The 18,918-nt window shown below is 34.0% G+C and overlaps 3 protein-coding genes across 4 annotated transcripts; 1 reads left to right on the top strand and 2 right to left on the bottom strand.

The window, feature by feature from the left end:
- Positions 1-564: 564 nt before the first annotated feature.
- On the top strand, positions 565-4,820 carry LOC120127387 (proline--tRNA ligase, cytoplasmic). Its single transcript, XM_039145305.1, has 13 exons — positions 565-655; positions 1,240-1,281; positions 1,389-1,474; positions 1,572-1,664; positions 1,776-1,892; positions 2,003-2,190; positions 2,307-2,373; positions 2,793-2,915; positions 3,044-3,196; positions 3,434-3,718; positions 3,826-4,044; positions 4,268-4,361; positions 4,596-4,820. Exons 2-13 carry the CDS (start codon positions 1,248-1,250, stop codon positions 4,658-4,660), a joined length of 1,524 nt encoding a protein of 507 aa, XP_039001236.1. The 5' UTR covers positions 565-655; positions 1,240-1,247; the 3' UTR covers positions 4,661-4,820.
- A 2,185-nt stretch (positions 4,821-7,005) lies between these two features.
- Positions 7,006-9,879, bottom strand: LOC120127247 (probable WRKY transcription factor 47). Its single transcript, XM_039145200.1, has 6 exons — positions 9,614-9,879; positions 9,444-9,515; positions 9,198-9,350; positions 8,268-8,618; positions 8,063-8,176; positions 7,006-7,977 (listed from the first exon to the last, which is right to left on the bottom strand). The coding sequence occupies exons 1-6, from the start codon at positions 9,818-9,820 to the stop codon at positions 7,444-7,446; spliced, it is 1,431 nt and encodes a 476-aa protein (XP_039001131.1). The 5' UTR covers positions 9,821-9,879; the 3' UTR covers positions 7,006-7,443.
- A 6,213-nt stretch (positions 9,880-16,092) lies between these two features.
- On the bottom strand, positions 16,093-17,150 carry LOC120127266 (auxin-responsive protein IAA20-like). Of its 2 annotated transcripts, none has more exons than XM_039145212.1 (4): positions 16,721-17,150; positions 16,462-16,643; positions 16,279-16,381; positions 16,093-16,174 (listed from the first exon to the last, which is right to left on the bottom strand). In XM_039145212.1, the coding sequence occupies exons 1-4, from the start codon at positions 16,876-16,878 to the stop codon at positions 16,129-16,131; spliced, it is 489 nt and encodes a 162-aa protein (XP_039001143.1). In that variant the 5' UTR covers positions 16,879-17,150; the 3' UTR covers positions 16,093-16,128. The 2 variants fall into 2 exon arrangements, with proteins under 2 accessions (XP_039001143.1, XP_039001144.1); XM_039145213.1 differs by having other exon boundaries at positions 16,117-16,174; positions 16,275-16,381.
- Positions 17,151-18,918: the final 1,768 nt, after the last annotated feature.

The following is an 18,918-nucleotide window of genomic DNA, read 5'->3' on the forward strand; positions in this document are numbered from 1 at the left end:
GTGGTTTATTCTTATAATGAATTTTTTGCAGCATTTTATTTGGATTATTTTATAGTTAAATTTGTTTTTGAAAAAAAAAATACTTCTTTTCCCCCAATGTTCACTTTTAAGTAAATTACTTTGAGCTTAATAAATAACTTAACCTTCAAAGTATAATTTGGCCCTTAAAATATCTTTGAATCAAATTGATCTCTAAAGGTTTTTGGCTTAATAAATTAGGGGTTTAACCCTTCGAATGTTCAAGCGAGTTAATGTGTTCTCTTCATATGAACATATTGATTTAGAGAGAAAATTAGTGTAGTATTATTAAATTATTAGCAGTCGGTGATCAAAGTAGAATAACATAACATTACGCATAAAATTTTAAAAACAATAGTTTAGTTGCTAAAACAGAAGAGGAAAAATACAATTATAAATATATATTAAAAAATAATGGAAAACATACAGATTTGGAGCCGTTGACCCGTACGACTTTAATTTACCCGCTAAACGGGTTCCCCGTTTCCAAGCCCAAGCGAATCAAATCCAGGGTTTTACACTAATTTATCATCTTCCTCCCCGCCGCTCATCTTTCTTTCCTTCATTTTATATTCTCTCTCTTCACTGCGTCGAGAGAATAAGCTAAGGCAAACCAAAGCATCCACCACCGTTCTAGGTAAGAGCTCACGTTTTTTTCATTCGGTTTTTTTCACTTATGTTTTCAGTTCCGGCTTCCTAAATTTAACCCGCCCTTCAATACCTGTCGTAAAATCTGATAATAATTAAGCAATTTTATTTTGCGGGCGATTTATATGAGTTTTAACGGGAATTCTATACATCCTTTTTTGAAAAACGTCCAAGAATTTTGGTCTTTGGACACTCCAGGAAAAATCACTTTCAGATCTCTGATTTGGAAGTTGGTCAACGCAGTAAAAGTAATGAGTGATTTCTTCACTAATCAAGATACAGTTGTTCTCCCATTATTTGAATATTTAAAAATTAGTTGATTCTATTTTCATATATAATGGGGGTAAGGGGAGGGATGGTAGTAGGCTATCCCAACGGTTGAGAGTAAGATCGTTAATAGCCTTGCGCTCTACCAACTGAGCTGGACATGCAATTTCATTATTTGGATATTTACACATGCTTATATAGATTATATACTCATCAAGTAATGGACTGTTGCAAAATGTGTCATTACTAGGGCAGTGGCTTTATTTTGAAACTGATCTTATGATTTATTGTGTTTTTTGCTTGAAGTTTGTGATATGGCTGGAAGGGAGCAGAAAAAGGCTGGCGGTGGTAATAATATTTTTTTGGCTCAGCTTGGTTATGATTTATCATTAATGAGCACAGAAGGGTGTGGTGGTTTCTAAGTTTGTGAATGCTTTTTTTCGTTGATATTGCAGGAGGCAAAAAGAAGGAAGTGAAGAAAGAGACTGGTTTGGGTCTCTCCTTTACCAAGGATGAGAATTTCGGGGAATGGTACTCTGAGGTATATTTTGCAGCAACCATGCAATGCTTTAGTGTTTGCTATACTAAATCATTCGGATCTTAATATCTTAATATTATATAATCATTTTGTTTTTTAGGTTGTTGTTAACAGTGAAATGATCGAGTACTATGACATTTCTGGCTGTTATATTCTTCGGCCATGGGCAATGTCAATTTGGGAGATCATGCAAGTGAGTCATATGATCTTCATATAGTGCATTTTAAGTTGTAAATAAGTATATCATTACTCGATCTTTGTTTCCTTTCCTTCTGGTTAACTTATCCATCATGTGCAACTGTAGACGTTCTTTGATGCTGAAATCAAGAAGATGAAAGTCAAGAACTGCTATTTCCCTGTCTTTGTTTCTCCAGGCGTTTTGCAGAAGGAGAAGGATCACATAGAGGGTTTTGCTCCAGAGGTGACAGCTAATTTTCTTTTGGCATGATAACCTTGTAGAATACACCTCATCTTGAAGTTTATACTTTCTTTATTTTATCAATATTTTTTAGTATTCTGTTGTTTAATCAGGTCGCTTGGGTGACAAAATCCGGTGAGTCCGACTTGGAGGTGCCAATTGCTATCCGCCCAACTAGTGAGACAGTTATGTATCCCTATTATTCTAAGTGGATAAGAGGACATCGGGACTTACCTTTAAAACTTAACCAGTGGTGCAATGTTGTCCGATGGGAGTTTAGCAACCCCACACCATTTATCAGGTAGTTAGACTTGTTCAACTTTGTTAATTTCTCAATTCTTTTGATGGCAATCTAGGAATTTTATTTAAAATATTTTAGAATGGAGTGGTCACTACTCACTTGTTTCTTAATTGTAGGAGTCGTGAATTTTTATGGCAAGAAGGGCATACTGCCTTTGCAACAAAGGAAGAGGCAGACACAGAGGTAGTAGTCTTAATATTTTTATTTTTCAGCGATATTTGTACTGTAGAGAAGTGAAGTTTGTCCATTATACTGTTGGAGGCTTTGAGCACAATGAACTTGTGAAGGTCAAAATAAAAGGAGATTTTGTATGGATGATCCTTTGCTCTTTCACATTTATCAACAATTAACTTTTTGTTTAAAACAGCAGTATTGCCTCAGAGTTCTTGAATCCAGTATGTAAGCAAGCACGTTAGAATTTCACATGTGATCTTAGTTTTTAACCTTTCAATAATGTCAGTAACATTTTGGTCTCTGCAGTGTGTAAATACTCAAATAGTCATAGTTGATTGTTCTTGCAAATCTCACTTGTCTTGTCTTTTGAATTATCACTGAATATCTGCTGGATCACTTATGCTGTATCTGAATTTGTTATACTTCAGGTTCTTCAAATATTGGAGCTTTACCGACGTATATATGAAGAATTTTTGGCTATTCCTGTCACAAAAGGGAGGAAGAGTGAACTGGAAAAGTTTGCTGGTGGACTTTACACAACTAGCGTTGAGGTATAATATAATCAAGCATGTTATAACACTCTGTACTTGTTGCCGTAATCATTGTACATAAATTATTTGCTTCATAAATGTGCTTTAATCTAAATGGAGGAGCTTTTAATTTGATATTAACATTATAGGCATTTATTCCAAATACTGGACGTGGTATTCAAGGTGCAACCTCACATTGTTTGGGACAAAACTTTGCAAAAATGTTTGAGATAAATTATGAAAATGAGAAGGGGGAGAAGGCTATGGTCTGGCAGAATTCCTGGGCATATAGCACTCGAACGGTAAGACTTTTTTCTTTACTTTGAATGTTCTTAGCATCTATTAATTCAAGTTCCTTGTGATCCCATCCTGCCATCTATTAAATCATGTGGGCATATATTTTGTTGATTTAGGTGATTACACAGGCTTGGAGGTGAAAAGAATCCTTAACCACTCGTACAATTTCCATTTTTTCTTTTCTCCTTATTCCTGCCATTCTGCTTATTTTTTTCTGCCCCCTTTTCTTCCATTTTTTTCAGATTGGGGTAATGGTGATGGTTCATGGGGATAACAAAGGCTTGGTGTTGCCACCTAAAGTAGCGGCTTTGCAAGTTATTGTGATTCCTGTGCCTTACAAAGATGCAGACACTCAAGGTATCTTTGATGCCTGTGCCGCCACTGTGGCAACCCTCTCAGAGGCTGGTATTCGTGCTGAAGCTGATCTTAGAGAAAACTACTCACCTGGTTGGAAGTACTCAAATTGGGAAATGAAAGGTGTTCCCCTAAGGATTGAAATAGGACCCCGAGACTTGGCAAATAATCAAGTAAATCCCCAACCCTTTTTCTCATTGCTGCTTTCCTTCAATTCTTTTATACATTATTTTCCTATTATATAACTACAGTTTAAACCAAAATGTGCTTTATTTGATAGGTGCGTGTGGTTCGCCGTGACAATGGAGAAAAGACCGATATCTCTAGAGTCTTTTTGGTTGAACAAGTAAAAGGAATGTTGGATAAGATTCAACAGAGCCTATTTGACGTTGCAAAACAAAAGAGAGATGCATGCGTTGAAGTTGTAAAAACTTGGGATGAGTTTGTAAAAGCGCTTGGGAAAAAGAAACTGATCTTGGCTCCTTGGTGTGATGAGGAGGTATGACTTGAATTTGCAGAATCCCTTACCATTTACAGGGATCTTGACAATTTAACATTTATTCGGTCTTGTTTTGCTTCTTACATGTTACCCTTCATCTCTGAATTGCATCATTAATCTGAAGTGTTTTGTTAGGCACTAGAATGAGTTGAATATATTTAGATCTCTCCAGACATCTTGCTCATTTTCTTAAAAAGACAGTTTTAAGTTTTGTATAATATAGGATGTGGAGAAAGATGTGAAAGCACGGACAAAGGGTGAGATGGGAGCAGCTAAGTCTCTCTGTACCCCATTTGAACAGCCTGAACTCCCAGAAGGTACTTGGCTCCAGCTAAGCTGGCATTTCTTTTGAGCAATATGAGGTGGTCTTTATGTTTTTCTATAACTGTTACTCCATAAGCATGTGGTGCCTGAGTAATTGCTTGAAAATCTGTATCTGTGAACAAACTGCGAAAGTTATTTGAATGAGAAAAATGATTAGTGAGTAAGAGGAATAGGAAATTATATCTTTTGTATAATTCTTCACTCATACAAAGGAAAATATTGTGCAGGTACTAAATGCTTTGCTTCTGGGAAGCCTGCAAAGAAGTGGACCTATTGGGGCAGAAGTTACTAGGATTATTCACTTTTTACAACCATCTCCTTCCCATGGTCCTCTGGCTGATGTCAACAATTAAGGTTATTGGCTCATTCTGAACTGTGATATTTTCAGTTTAAAATTCGTATACGAAACGGAAGAGAGGATTTGATTTTTAATCATGTTAAAACTTCTGGTATTCTTCTTTTTCCTTTTTGTCAGAATTTTGCTTTGCCCCGGTAGACATGTGCTGTTTTATCGGGTGTTATTACAAACTCAGAATATAGTCATTGTGCTTGGCAAATCTTGAACGGTTTGTTCTTTTAATTGCCTTCTCGTTTTCTGATGTTGCTCTTTAATGGTTCGTTCTTTTAAGAAAGTTGAGCATTTGAAGAACTGGAGAATATTCATTTTGCAAGCAGACTTGTATAATATATGATGGCAGTGTTGGATGCTCCTCTGGGCTGTATTTATAGCCGTAAATGGTAGCGAGAACCAGTCACGAGTGGAAATGATTAATCCTATCCCTCCCAATAATTGTATTCTTTTGGCATACACACCTGTTTAATTTTGACCATGATAAAAAATTGAATAAAATTTATTAGAACAGAGATAATAATATTCAAGTATTGGAGCATGTCATGAAGCACAATTTTTGACTTTTTACAATTCATAATCTACCTTACCTGGACAGCATTGGAGGAGGCAGGCAAGGTCCTCCCCTTTAAATGGTAAATTTTTACTTTAGTCCCTTTAGATTCTATAAAATTTTATATTAGTACAATTATAAATTATTTTTAACCCCAAAATAGCAAATTTGTTATTTAACCTCGTCTAAACCGTAATGGTTTTTTTAAAACCCATTAAATGATCTCGATAGTTAAAGGGAATGGAGTGTTGTTTTTCTAGACTTCTTGGATTCGTGCAGTTGTATTTATAAGATATATGTCCCTAGAAACCTCCGTTAACTTTAAATCAAAATTGTTTCCTTACTTGTGTTTTGGTGACGATGATGGTATAGCAGAAAACCTGTAAAAGATGGTCCGGCACAAGTTCTTCGGTTAAAATTAAGATGAGATGTCTTTATATACGTATACCGGAGTTCTCTGTCATTTGCTTATAAACCTTGACAAAAATGTCGGTTTCTCAGGTGAATCGAAATCAGAGATATCATTGGATGAGATATCGGAGTCATCAAAAGGGTCCACTGCAAATCATTTCTCCCCTTTCATTGCTGATATATATTCATATGTTGTCATTGTGTAACAAGAATCAAACACGTACAACTGACACTAGAAAAGAAACTACATAAGCTATGATTACTACACTATGTCCAAGCATCCAAATTTACAAATAAATTCAAATAATGAGTAATACTACATGCATTCTGAATCCATTCGATTGCAAAAAGAAAAAAACAAGTAGAGACAGATATCATAAATCCATCCACATTATTCATTGCCATACATGGGATAATAAGTTTTTTTTTGGCAGCGTCCATGAGTTCCTCCAAACTCTTCAGTGAATTAACTTCCGAGCTTAACAACGAGAGCTCGACGCCAAACGTGGCCCAAGACCCACTGAAGCATTTGGAGGAACTCAACGATGGCACCAAGGGTGCGTTTGGTTCACGGAATATAAGATTACCAGTGGGAATAAAAGATTATCAGATAATAGGATTACTGAGAATGTTGTATTTTGTGTTTGGTAGGTTTAGCATGAATGTAAGATTATCATGTTTGGTTAAAGAAATAAAAGATTATTGGAATGTATATTTGACCAAATTGTCCTTATTATATATTTGTTTTTTTAACAAGTTGGAAAATATTTATATGTTTTCTTTAAAAATTTAAATTCATAAAATTTATATATTTTTTATTATAAAATTGAAAATATAAAAATGTTTAATGAAAGGGTAAATTTTTATTTTAACCTCTGAACTTCATATAAAATTTTAATTATAGATTTTTTTGTAAATCTAAAATAGTTTAAGGATAAATTTGTAATTTAACATTCATAGAATTTTTATTATTCAATGCCAGAATAAATATATTTTTTAAAGAAAAAAAAATTTAAAAGCATTTTAGTCCAAAACGCCGATAATCCAACAATACCTAAGAAAATGGAAGTAATGACATTCCCGGTAATATACCCAAAAAATCCACTATTGGTAATGTAAGATTATAGAGAATGATATTCCCGGCCAACCAAACGGAGGAATATGAATTACATTCCCATGGGAATCTTACATTACCCCAACCGATAACACCACAAAAGTGAAGTACTGTTCTGGCTTTAAATACGCGGTTAGGCTTCTTGAAACCGAGGACCCTTATATATATATATACTGCACTTTTCAAAATGAGCCAAGAATCCGATGATATCTCCGGGTCACACAGGTGCAACTGGCAACTGTTATTGGCTTGAACCTGGCTGTATTTTCAGGTTGAATTCGTGAAAACCCAAAGGCGATTCATTGAACATGGACATGGCAATGGTCGTGGTGCTTTATTCTCCTTATTATGGGTGGAAGATGTTGGCTGCAGACGGAATATTCTTATCTTCACTGACAAGTATCAGCTGTTTGTGGTCTATTTTAAGATATTGTTGAAGTAATCTTTGTATTGTCCGAAAGTGATGAAAACGTGTTCGCGGAGGAAAATATTTGGGAGTAAACCCTTGTTTTCCAGGAATCAAGTGCCCCTGTCAGAAATAGTGGGTAAACAGTGGAACTACTTAGCAAATTTTGATCAAATATATATTTGCTTGGTGTATTCTACACAGTGGATCATATAGCATGCAAAATCTGATCATCGCCCTGGCTAGTTAGTGGAGAAAGTGGTGCAAGATTGAGGTAGCTGTGGTGAACCCGGAAGACCAGGGACCTTGCTGCTCAGCGTCGGTGGCGTTCCTTTCATTATTGTTGAAATAGAGGAAGCTAATGCGGCGGTGAAATTTGGATCAGAAGCGATGGCAGCCGTGACAGTTTCGACCATGGAAGCACTACGTTCTTGTTCCATCTGCATTCCTGGAAATGCAGATAGATTGTTGGGAGCCAACATAGGGTAACCATGCAAAGGTAATGGAAATGTGGGCGTGGAAGACGGTGGACGTATATATGGAACGGGGTTTGGGCCCTGAGTTAAGTCGAGTGTTACGGTGGGGAATGGCGAGGAGGCAGATAGTGTCGCCATTGCGGATGCGTAGGGTAAAGAGTTGAAGTAGCCAGATAGCAACATGGCTGCGGCCGCTGAGGTTGTTTTAGCCATTGCGGTGGCTGCCGGTGGTAGAGGGTGATTGTGGTTTCTTTCGTACGTTGTTATTAGAATGCTTTTGTCCTCCGCACATCTTTGTACCTGTAAGAAAAATAAGACCATGCTCAGTTTTGGTTTATCATCTTTATACTTTAATGAAAGTGATTTAATCTCTCAGTTTTATTACCTGCTTTCGAACAGGGCAGCCAACAGCCATGGTGCAACGGTAGTAGGCGCGTGGGCAAGGGTTACCCTTGGCCATCTTTTGACCATATTTCCTCCATTGACACCCATCACTTATCTGCGCCACAAAAAAAAACTAAAGCATCCACCATTTCCACTTATACTCTCTTTGAAAATCATATGCAAATAAATGCAGCACTATTAGTTACCATGGGAGCCTCTGATCTTGCTATAACCGAGACTCTTGCCTTCCTGAAAGGTACTTCAGACACTTGCTCTTCGCTCTTTGACTGATCCACTATTGGACATTTTGGTGAACCCCGGGTTTGAGACGTTAGATCCATGTCATCTTTGACGACGGTTACGTCTTTGCCTTGAATCTGAACCTTCCGAAGGTCACCTTCCATCGACATGACTTCCATATTGTTGTTTTTCGGGGATGATGCTGACAATTCATGCCTCTTGTCATCAGATGCCGAGGGCTCATTCACATCTAATGCTGCAAATGGTCGTGGGTCCATTAATTGTTGGACCGACATGCCCTTTACTCCATCCTTCAGCTGTTTGTAAACAAACCCTTTTGATTACGAACCTTAACTTCGATGATAGTATTTCATTAATGAGAAAAGAAAAATTTTGACAGCCTTTTCAACGAATCTTCATACCTTTCTCTGATATATAATTTTATATATCTTCAATGAATTCGTCGATAATTAATACGAGATTCATGTGATTTGAAGGAAGAAATTTTGATATTGAAAAATGAAATGATGCGGAGGATTTCCAAAGGTGATTGGTCATAAAAGGAGCACGTGTATAGGCAAGTTTTATGAGTTTTTGGTCATAAGATAAGGTTCCCCAAAGTTCAATTTTTATATGTGAAGAACTGAGATTATATCAATAAGATATTGAACGACAGATGATACGGGATCAAGGAGCACAGTTTCCGATTCGACAAAAGCACGTTAACCAAGTCTTTTTGCATATTAAAAAATGCATCTTAATTAGGGTTGCAATGTTAATGGATGTATAAAAAAACACTTTCTCGCTCTATAACCACATGAACCAGAAACGCCCATGAAGATGAAGATGAAGATGAAGATGATAAGAAATATTTGAATATTCCATGGTTTTTTCACCTGTTGTTTACTGTTTGCAAGCGCCTGTTTTTGCACGACCATGAATAGTTGATCTTGTAGTTCATTGTAATTTCTGGTAATCTGATCCAACATGCTTCTCAGTCTCCGATTCTCTTCGTGTAACCTTTCTAACTCAATTATAAGAACACTCATCTGGGGGGAAAACCAATTCTCCATTATAAACTTTACACTCACCAATTAAAAGGAAGCTAAAAAGAAAAAAAATCTGTGAAAATTATAACTTACTTCAGTGTTGGGTTTCTTTTCATTACTTATCCATGAAACTCCCTGTCTTGAACTCAGAAGATTTAATCCAGTCTGAAACAACAAATTTAAAGTATTAGTTTCCATAACACCAAAATTGATGGGTTCAATGAAAAGAAGAAGAGAGTTCAGATGGTACTTCAAAACCTTACGTTTACATCAGAAGCAGAAGATGATGAACCCTTATTATCATATTGTGATTGGTTATTAGTAGAAAAGAAATCCATTTCCTTGATGTGCGGCTTGACGTGATCGCTGGAATTATCGTGGATGGTTCGGTCGGAAGCGGCGGAGCTCAGGCATAGGAAGTCATCGGAGCGCAAGAATGGCAGTTCTGAAGCTCGCTGCTTCATCTCCATGAGAAATTATAGAGAGAAAATAAAAAGAGAAAAGATCAGATAATAGAGAAATAAGAGAGCTCTTTCGAGTTCTCGAACAAGAGACGAAAAGGAGTGTATAAAAGAGTAAGAGCGAAGACCAGCCTTTTTTTCCGCGGGAGATATATGACGTAACAATTTATGCAAAGGGCAACGTGGCGAATTCCGGATGAGGTAGGACGGAGATATGAGTGAAATGGTGGGGGATGAAAATTTAAGAGACGGATAGCGTTAAAGATAACGGTGGCGGATAGGGTACTGGAGGTCTACGTGGGAGACGTCGTCCTGAGGTCAACGTTGTTGACGGCACAGATCTATCCGAATCTGACGGTGGTTCGAGATCTTAAAAAGGAAAGAGAAAGAGTGGGGACCAGCTAGGTGAGAATACCTAATCCCACTGACTTATGAAGCCTGCCAGGCCATGCCCTCATGTCAGGTATTTTGGGATCGGTCCAGGACTTTCCCAAGGTTTTGTAAAGATCCCCTCCACGGTTCCCCAATGTTATTAACAATGTTTAAAATATCATTTTAGTCATTAAATTTTTATAAATTATAAAATAAATCTTAATTTTTTTTTTTTTATTACAAATGAAAACGCTGCGTTAACAGTGAGAAAAACTGCTACCCAGGAATTCCTGATCAGATTTGAGGATCCCTTGAATATCATTAGGAGGCTGATGGATAACCGAGAGCCCCAAGCTCATGCCACGGCCAATGTTGGCCATTTTGTCTGCAGGCCTGTTTGCTTCACGGTGAGTGTGCTTGAAAGTGATATTCCAAGGTCGGTTGGCCGCGTTTCGAACTCGACCGATAAGGGCTGGTTCGTACTTCTGGTCAGGGAAGTTATTGTTGTCCACCGCTTGGATGTTGTCTGTTTCTACCACCAGCTCGTTCACTCCGCTCTCCCAGGCTACCTGAAGGCCATCTAGAATTGCCCACATCTCGGCCTCATACACAGAGCATCGGCCGATGTTCCTAGTATACCCTCGAATCCAGTTCCCATTTTCATTGATCAGCACTCCTCCACTGGTTGCACTCATTGTCGTTGGGTTAACACCACAGTCGGTATTGCGCTTTACACATCCAGTGCGAGGGGGTCTCCAAAAGCTTCGACTGCTGTTCCTCAAGTTGTTCGAAGCTTGGTTCTTGTTCTTCTTGATGATACTAGCCCAGCTCTTAGCCGAATCGATTACTGCAATAGCTGCCCGGATACGGCCGATAAATACAAACTCATGCCGATTTTTCCATATCTGTCATACGAGTACACCAAAGAGATGATTCCAATGCCATCCACCATTTGCGATTTAAATTTTTTAAATAATTATAACTTTATTATCAAAATTTTTAACTTATTCATTTTACTAAACTTTTACGATTTATTATTATATTATAACATCATGACGAATTTAATGATCATTTATAAGTTTCAAAAGTTAGGTAACCAAAACTATCATTTGAGTATAAATTAGTTACCTATAATATATTTTACCCTTAAAAATAATACTATATTACTCAAATTATTCAATTAGTTTTCTTTTTAACATAGAATCATCTCATTTCAAATATTATGTGTAGTATATATAAAATATTAAATTAAATTATAAATATGTGTATACTTACCGCATTGACGATTAGTTATTGTGTCGAATTTTAGGATAATTTTTTAATATATATTTACAATTTAAGCTATTTTTCTTTTTTACAATTCTTACTCGAGAGGGGAAGGAAAATTTGTTCTTAATGTATATTGAATCTACAACCTATGAGAGAAGAGAACTATCAATTTAAAGCTTATAACCATTTATTTTAGAGATTGTTTTAAATATGATTTAAACATGTTTTACTTAAATTTGAGTTAACATTTAACATCAAAGATAATAACTAGACAGATAGAAGAGCGTCATTGATAAAATGTTAATACTTTGATAATTCAATTAATTTTTTTACAAAAAATTAAAATCAATTTAAAATCTGAACCATGCATTGATGACATCTAGTGCAATTAACCTTAGACAAACTATTAATATAAAACTAAATATTTTCCCCCACCAATACATAGAATACTAATTCATAACTATATAAAATAATCTTATTTCCGTGTATATATATTACACTCCCTCTCAAATATATTTTATCTTCTTTATTAATATACGAATATAAACGTATAAGGAAAAAATATAGTAATTTTTTTAGAAAGAAACTACTCATCATGTTCATGGAAATATCATTATCGTTATCGATGAACGGGGTTGATTGAACCCAAATGTCAAACGATTATGGATTGTAATATTGAATCATTGATAGCTCTTAGCCTTGGGTATCTATCAAACTTCGAACTAAGCATGCAGTAACCACATAATGGGCCGACCCCTCCAGGCTCCATGCAATTGTGTTGTACAAGTAAATAGTGTTAACGGTTAATCGCCCTACAACCAAAACCTAGCTGCCAATTTTATTTGATGGTGAGAGATGAGACTACTATATTAAACAAAACTAAATTTTATTGAGTTAGAATTATTGTCTTAATTTTGCGTTAAATGTCAAAATCAAAACGGTATACATTATCATATTTTAATCAACATAAATTCTTTACTTTATTTGGTCGACAGTACTTAAGTTGATTTCAATGGAAGACTAAATTATTATTTATAATTCTAAAATACAATCGCAATAAACATTAAATTAGACAATCAAACAAAAATTATAACAAATTTTAAAAAAATCACATATGATAATATATGAATTTAAACGTTTTTAATATCTTAATCTTACCTTTAATGAAAACCTTACTAACAAAACTTGGAAATGTTATGATAAAAATATGAGAAGTCAATCTTCCACATAACTCATTTTAGTGTTTCCGGTATCAAAAAGATAATTTGAATTGACTTTGGCTAAGACATGAGTATACAATTATATTAATTGCATTATACGGATGACAATTGGCCATAATATTTTAAAAAATGGACGGACCAGGTTTTGCATTCATTGGTAATGAATGTGCAATTTAATTTTCTAAGTCTATTTTTTTATTACTTCATATATGATATTATTACATATTTATTGACAATTCCAAATAAATTTCGCAAAGGAAGAAATAAACGCGGTAATTATTGGTCTAACTTATAATATATATATATATATATAATCACTAGTATAGGTAGAATCTTTTGTTCTTATTTTAAAATAAATTTAGTCATCTAATGCCATCTCTCCAAATTATCATGATGCAATTTAATTACTAAGGTCATCCTTTTGGAAAACTTCAAAGCTATATACATATATATTATGTTGTCATGGACACTATTTCTTTTGAATTTTAATATTGAATTAAAATCATTAGTTTCTATAATTTAACAAATGAGGTGTTAATTAAATAACGTTGAATATCTAAATTCTCGAATTATGAATAGAATAAATTAAATTAAAAAGATTATCATAACTTTTAAAATTCTAGAATAAAATTAATTTAATTTTTTTCTTCATGATTTTTTTTTAAAAAATTCTTCATGAATTTGACTCAATCAAATAGGATCCAAGTTCAACGTCCTCCAATTTGATAGATAACCATACCGTCACCCACACGTTCAGCCCCGCTCCCCACTGCGTTTACTTCTTCTCGGTAAAGTCCAACGAAAGCCCTACGAAAAGAAAAAAGAAAAAAAGGAGATCGTGCTTCCCGTGTACAGTAGCTTGGCTTTTATTGGTTGCCACCTACCACTCACGTTGACGTCTCCTTATAAAGTAAGTAGCATGCCAACACCCTAAACATACTCTTAGTTCAAGTATTTCGCCTACTTTCCCCACAATCCAACCCTAAATCCATCACTCACACGTTGACATCTCCTTATAACGTTTATTTTAGTTGTTTAAGGTGACAACAATCCAACGTTAATACACCGTACATATATAACTGTTCGAAGTCAGAACTTCTAAAGATAACATTATTCTTTTTTTATCAATAAAGTCACTCAATAAATTATAATATGTTTTAATTAAATATAAAAAACTCACATAAATCCAACCCAACTCATTCTATAAACACCTAATTGAATGTAAAAATATCAATTGATATATCCTTTTTGTCTCAATTAATGTCAGCATATTTATTATATCCGTGTAAAACTTATCCTAATTCATGAAAACTGAGAAAGAGATATGCCTTTCAGTTTTAGCTATTGTTGTCGATTTCATAATGCAAATGGGAGCTGCCTGACTTTATGTTGTCCCAAAAGTCACGCAGGGACCGAACTTGTAATGAAATTATGTAGCCGATCAAATGGACCAGTTTTTTCTCCGTATGAACTTTGAAAAGGGAGCGACCTCCGAAAGATAAAGAGTGAGAAATACTGACTATAAAGACATGAAAGGCAAGGCTAGGCTATATAATTTGTTGGGTGAAATATATCGAAGGTCATTGATTTATGTTTAAATGATGCTTTATTTATTAATTTTTAAAAAATTATAAAGTCATTGTTAAATTTATTAAACCGTCATAAAATGGATATTAAGATATTATAATAAATGTACAAATTCGATGAATTTAATGAATACTTTGTAGTAGTTAGATAAAATTTAGTGATCATTTATAACAGTTTTAAAAGTTTAATGATTATTTTATAGTTTTCAATAATCGAATAATCAAATGATCATTTGAGCAAAATTTAGTGACCTTTAGTGTAATTTATACTAATGCATTCTATGAATGATTGAAAGCTTTCAATTCAATCTTCTGTCTTGATTCAATTCAATTCAATCCGAACTAACATTTAATATCCAAATTAATAAATTATTTTTATAAATTTAGGGTAAGTATAATACAATATTTGTTGATGCTTAAATTAAGATATTCAAGGAACAACTATAATTTCTTTACCACGTATGCCACTTGGTATAACCTTAATATTTTTGAAAATTCGATTAGAAGTTCTGACCTTTCATTTGAAATAGAAAAAGGGAAACATCAATTGGATAGGAAGATACAAGGGCTTTTAATGCAGTGCAAGCCATCAGCCATGCATGTGGTTAAGGGATATTGCATGCAGTGCAAGCCATTCCAAAAAGCCATAGTGTTGGGTAAGGGGAAACGAAAGATATTTCAATAGAAGCAATAAATCCAGACAGATGGGTTGTTTTGGGTTTTTAGAAACAGTGTTGAAAGTATGGTCTTTTTTATGGGAACTAGATAGGGCTGGTTTCGTCTGGTCCACAAAAATAGGTATTTTAAGACCCACGCTACTCCATTCGGACATTTATTCAAACAACTTGTGTGTTCTTTTTCGTGGGGATATGGATGGGCATTTTCTCTTCTTATTGGTCATATATATATATAATCACTTTCTTTGTATCTAGTTAATAACAATGCAAATTAAATTCATGAAGTGACTTCATTAATAAAAAGAAATGTTGTTCTTCTTAAAGGTTATAAATTTGAGCAATTGTATCTATAAGGTATATACGTGTTATCAATAGGTTAAAAAAATTCTGAATAAATATTATTTTATAATCAACTCGATAAATCCCTTGTATTAGTTCAATAGATTGTTTCACATAAAATAAGATATCTCGGATCAAGTTTAAAACTCAAATCCCCTGAACTATATCCTAATTCCACTATTACTGCATATTTTGTTAATAATCGAAATGAATAGTAATTATACAATTATATTACAGCATATTTCAAAAAGAAAAAAGAGTTATGTCAGGTTTAAGGGTGAAAACTCCATCCGATTCAATATTATAGTATAATTATTCAATATTATAGTAATTATAATAATATCTCTCCCTCTATAGTTTTTTTTCAATTACACTTTCCCTTATTGAATGATATATATGTGTGTCATGTCAGATCAAGTATAATTGTTTTTTTCAAAATATTAGATGGAGTGATGCCTTCAAAACTAGAGTTAAATCAAGTAACAGATGAAAAACTATAATATTCTAACTTGATCCAATTCATACCATCCTTGAATGTGAGATTATTTATGTGAATCCAACTGATCAAAACGAGAAGTATAGTTCCCTTTGTTAAAATGTTGATTGGTTTGCTGGGCCCATCTTTTCTCGAACCCGTGTGATAGTGCAATAGGAAAACAAAACGAAGCATCACGAAAAAAGTAGAGAATTACAGCCCAAAGAGAAAAAACTCATGCTCTTGTTACTCTATCAAAATTAGTATGAAAGTTTACATTCCAAATCCTTAACATTTCCCACCCTTTATCTCTCTGCCTACCTATTCATTGTTCACTCCACAAAAAGACATATAGTAGGAAGATTTCTGCATCCAAAATTCAGCACTTGCTGATCTTCAATCTCCTCACAGCTGACAAGAACATCCTACACATGTCATTACATTAACAGTTTCAGTTATCATTGTTTCATTTATTAATCGTCTTAATTTGGTTGATATCATGACGTTAAAAAAAAAGAGATTTACTTACTCCCAGGGAACATCACCAACCATCATCCAATCACCTTCCTTGTCTTCGTATGTGAGCACATGGTATTTCTCATAATGATCTCCATCAACCTCAGCTTCGGCCCCTGCAATATTATCAAACACATCATAAGAGAGAAACTACATTGTATTTTTAGTTAGAAAAGAAAAAAGGAAGGAACTTTACAGATAATATTTGTGTTGAACATATGTTGAAGAGTCCTTATAAGGTCGTAGTAACTATCATGAGCCAACAGGTCTAGTTTTCTCCCAATAGGAATCCCTTCCATGTATACCTTAACAAAGAATGTTGCACTGTTACACTCATTTTCTTCTTCACCAAACACCTGCCTTAACCTCAGCTGCTCCCTGCCATCACCGTCCATTTTCAACCATTAGCCCCAAACAAAGTAACCATTTCGATATGCATATAAAAAGAAACCAACCTTTCATAAGGAGGAGAGGTTGAAATACTAAGGCCGAGCCTAAGATCGGTGCCGAAATCCATGGAAGAAGCTGCAGCACTGGTGCTCGAGAAACCAAAGTGGTGGTTGCTGCTGCTCTCAAAAGACGATGATGGAGATGAACTGGCAGCCCTACCCATTGATGAAGAAAATTGAAGACAAACGAGCCGCCACCTTGGGGTTTAAATAACCACAAAGATTGTGGGAGAAATGCAAGGGGGTAGTAAATTTTTGTTGGGAGAATCAAGAGGGGTGGTAAGGGCAAGGCCTTCAAATAACTGGCTGTGCGGTTGGGCTGTTATGTTGTCGAGGCAGCCGACATGTACGCGCGTCGTCTACCAAACCCAACTTGTAATAATCATGGTGCTAACATTCTTTCTCGGAATTCGGTTCAGTATGGTTTTAATGTGCGCAGTTCGATGTTTTGTGTTTGTTTGCTTCCCTTGCATCGACCGATTTCTCTGGTAAATTCATAGCAGTTATTTACAGCTAAATGCTATAATGCACGATGCCAACTAAAACCATATGAACAAAGTATATTATTATATTATACGAGAAACTGTTATATTTAATTAATTCAATTTTAAAAATGTTCATTATAATCTTCAAATCGATTAGCCTTTTCACTGTGTATTAGAAGGTACGTGTGAAGAATTATTTAAATGCTGATACTTTTACGTAATTAAAACATGATTTTATTAATTGTATTTCTTTATATTTTGAGGCGAGGGCAGTGATTAATTATGACATTACAAACAGGGGTACAAAAGCATCGAAACTGTAGACATTAGGAAGAACATGTGAACTCGAAATTGCTGTCCGAAATCGATGTTCAATGGATAGAATTATCGTGTTGCGTAAAGTAGACATAATTAAGGCAGGGTAATGATGACTTCGGGTTATGTGTGTATGTATTACTTATATTTAATACAATCTGTTTTATAAATAGTATATTATGGGGAAAATAAAAATAAGAAAAACTCTAGTGTTTGTTATATTTTATACGATTTATCTTTTCGTTTGGTTAGGATAAGTATTCATATAAAGAGAAAATTGATTAATATAAAATTAAAGTTACAAATATACGTGAACATTATTTTTTAAATTATTACGTTAATAAATAATAATAATAATAATTAAACGCATAATAATCAAAATTTTCATTAAAACAAACTTTGAAATAGCCGAAAAAGAAAAAAATTATTATAATATCGAAATTACAAGAGTACATGATTATAAAATATAACACATATTTTAAGATTTTATCTTATAATAATTATATTTTTTATTATCAATCTATAGAGTTAATTATTTGATGAAAACATTTTCTATTAAAAACAAGTTATATAAAAGACTAAAAATTATTTTATTATTTATTCATATACTAATATGTGAAACAATGAGAGTTTAGTTTCAATAGTAAGACTAAGATTATGAAAATATTTTAAATTTGAGCCTTATGATATAAATTTATATTTAAAGTTTATGATGTATAGATTATATTTTGATTGGTTTTAGGTGTGAACGTTTAATGTCGATAGATTAAAAGCTATATTTGAACATATAACATTTTGTACTTATCTTAGATTTATCCCACACAAAAATATGTGATAAAATAAAAGTGAGTCCAACACTATTATAGTGGCTAATGACTTCACCTCAAAGGCAGAAGCTAAGGAAGTTAAAAGCTAGCATCATGGAGATATGCAACCAAACTCAATTTGCAAACACAAGAAAAGAAAAAGGTTGAATTGGATTTGGAAGGAAATCTTTGCCCACGTGTGGAAGGTAATTCTTTGTCTCACATTAAAATTAATTAATTTTAATGTTTTTATATCACTCGCCCACACAAGAAAGGGAACGCCAATTTTACCGAAGGAGAAGACCAAAAGCAAAAGTTGATGTTCCCCACCACCCCTACCCATCACTTTTCATTTTTCCCAACTTATTAACCTCTTTTTCTTTTAAACTAACCATTATCATTACATTTTTTTATAATATTTTCATTTAATTTATTATAATTCATAAATATTATTGTATATGTTCTTATATTACAGCATAGATTATATTTTTTTAATAGAGGGAAGTGACAAAATCTAAATTTAAAATGAGAGAATGAAAATATCACTTAGTCCATGAGATAATGAAATGATCGATTGTATTAAAAATGAATAAAAAAA

Source organism: Hibiscus syriacus, unplaced genomic scaffold, assembly GCF_006381635.1.
Source record: "Hibiscus syriacus cultivar Baekdansim isolate YM2019G1 unplaced genomic scaffold, ASM638163v2 tig00110467_pilon, whole genome shotgun sequence".
Lineage (NCBI taxonomy): Eukaryota > Viridiplantae > Streptophyta > Magnoliopsida > Malvales > Malvaceae > Hibiscus > Hibiscus syriacus.

Bases quoted from the DNA above. Each gene is read 5' to 3' on its own strand.
- LOC120127266 (XM_039145212.1), bottom strand. From the start codon at position 16,878: ATGGGTAGGGCTGCCAGTTCATCTCCATCATCGTCTTTTGAGAGCAGC. The intron at 16,382-16,461 runs GTAAAGTTCCTT...ATAATATTGCAG, and splicing joins GTTCAACACAAATATTATCT to GGGCCGAAGCTGAGGTTGAT. The intron at 16,175-16,278 runs GTAAGTAAATCT...TGACATGTGTAG, and splicing joins GTTGGTGATGTTCCCTGGGA to GATGTTCTTGTCAGCTGTGA.
- LOC120127387 (XM_039145305.1), top strand. From the start codon at position 1,248: ATGGCTGGAAGGGAGCAGAAAAAGGCTGGCGGTG. The intron at 1,282-1,388 runs GTAATAATATTT...TTGATATTGCAG, and splicing joins GCAGAAAAAGGCTGGCGGTG to GAGGCAAAAAGAAGGAAGTG. The intron at 3,719-3,825 runs GTAAATCCCCAA...TTTATTTGATAG, and splicing joins GAGACTTGGCAAATAATCAA to GTGCGTGTGGTTCGCCGTGA.
- LOC120127247 (XM_039145200.1), bottom strand. From the start codon at position 9,820: ATGGAGATGAAGCAGCGAGCTTCAGAACTGCCATTCTTGCGCTCCGAT. The intron at 9,351-9,443 runs GTAAGTTATAAT...TTTTCCCCCCAG, and splicing joins AAAAGAAACCCAACACTGAA to ATGAGTGTTCTTATAATTGA. The intron at 8,177-8,267 runs GTAACTAATAGT...TTTGTGGCGCAG, and splicing joins CAAGATCAGAGGCTCCCATG to ATAAGTGATGGGTGTCAATG.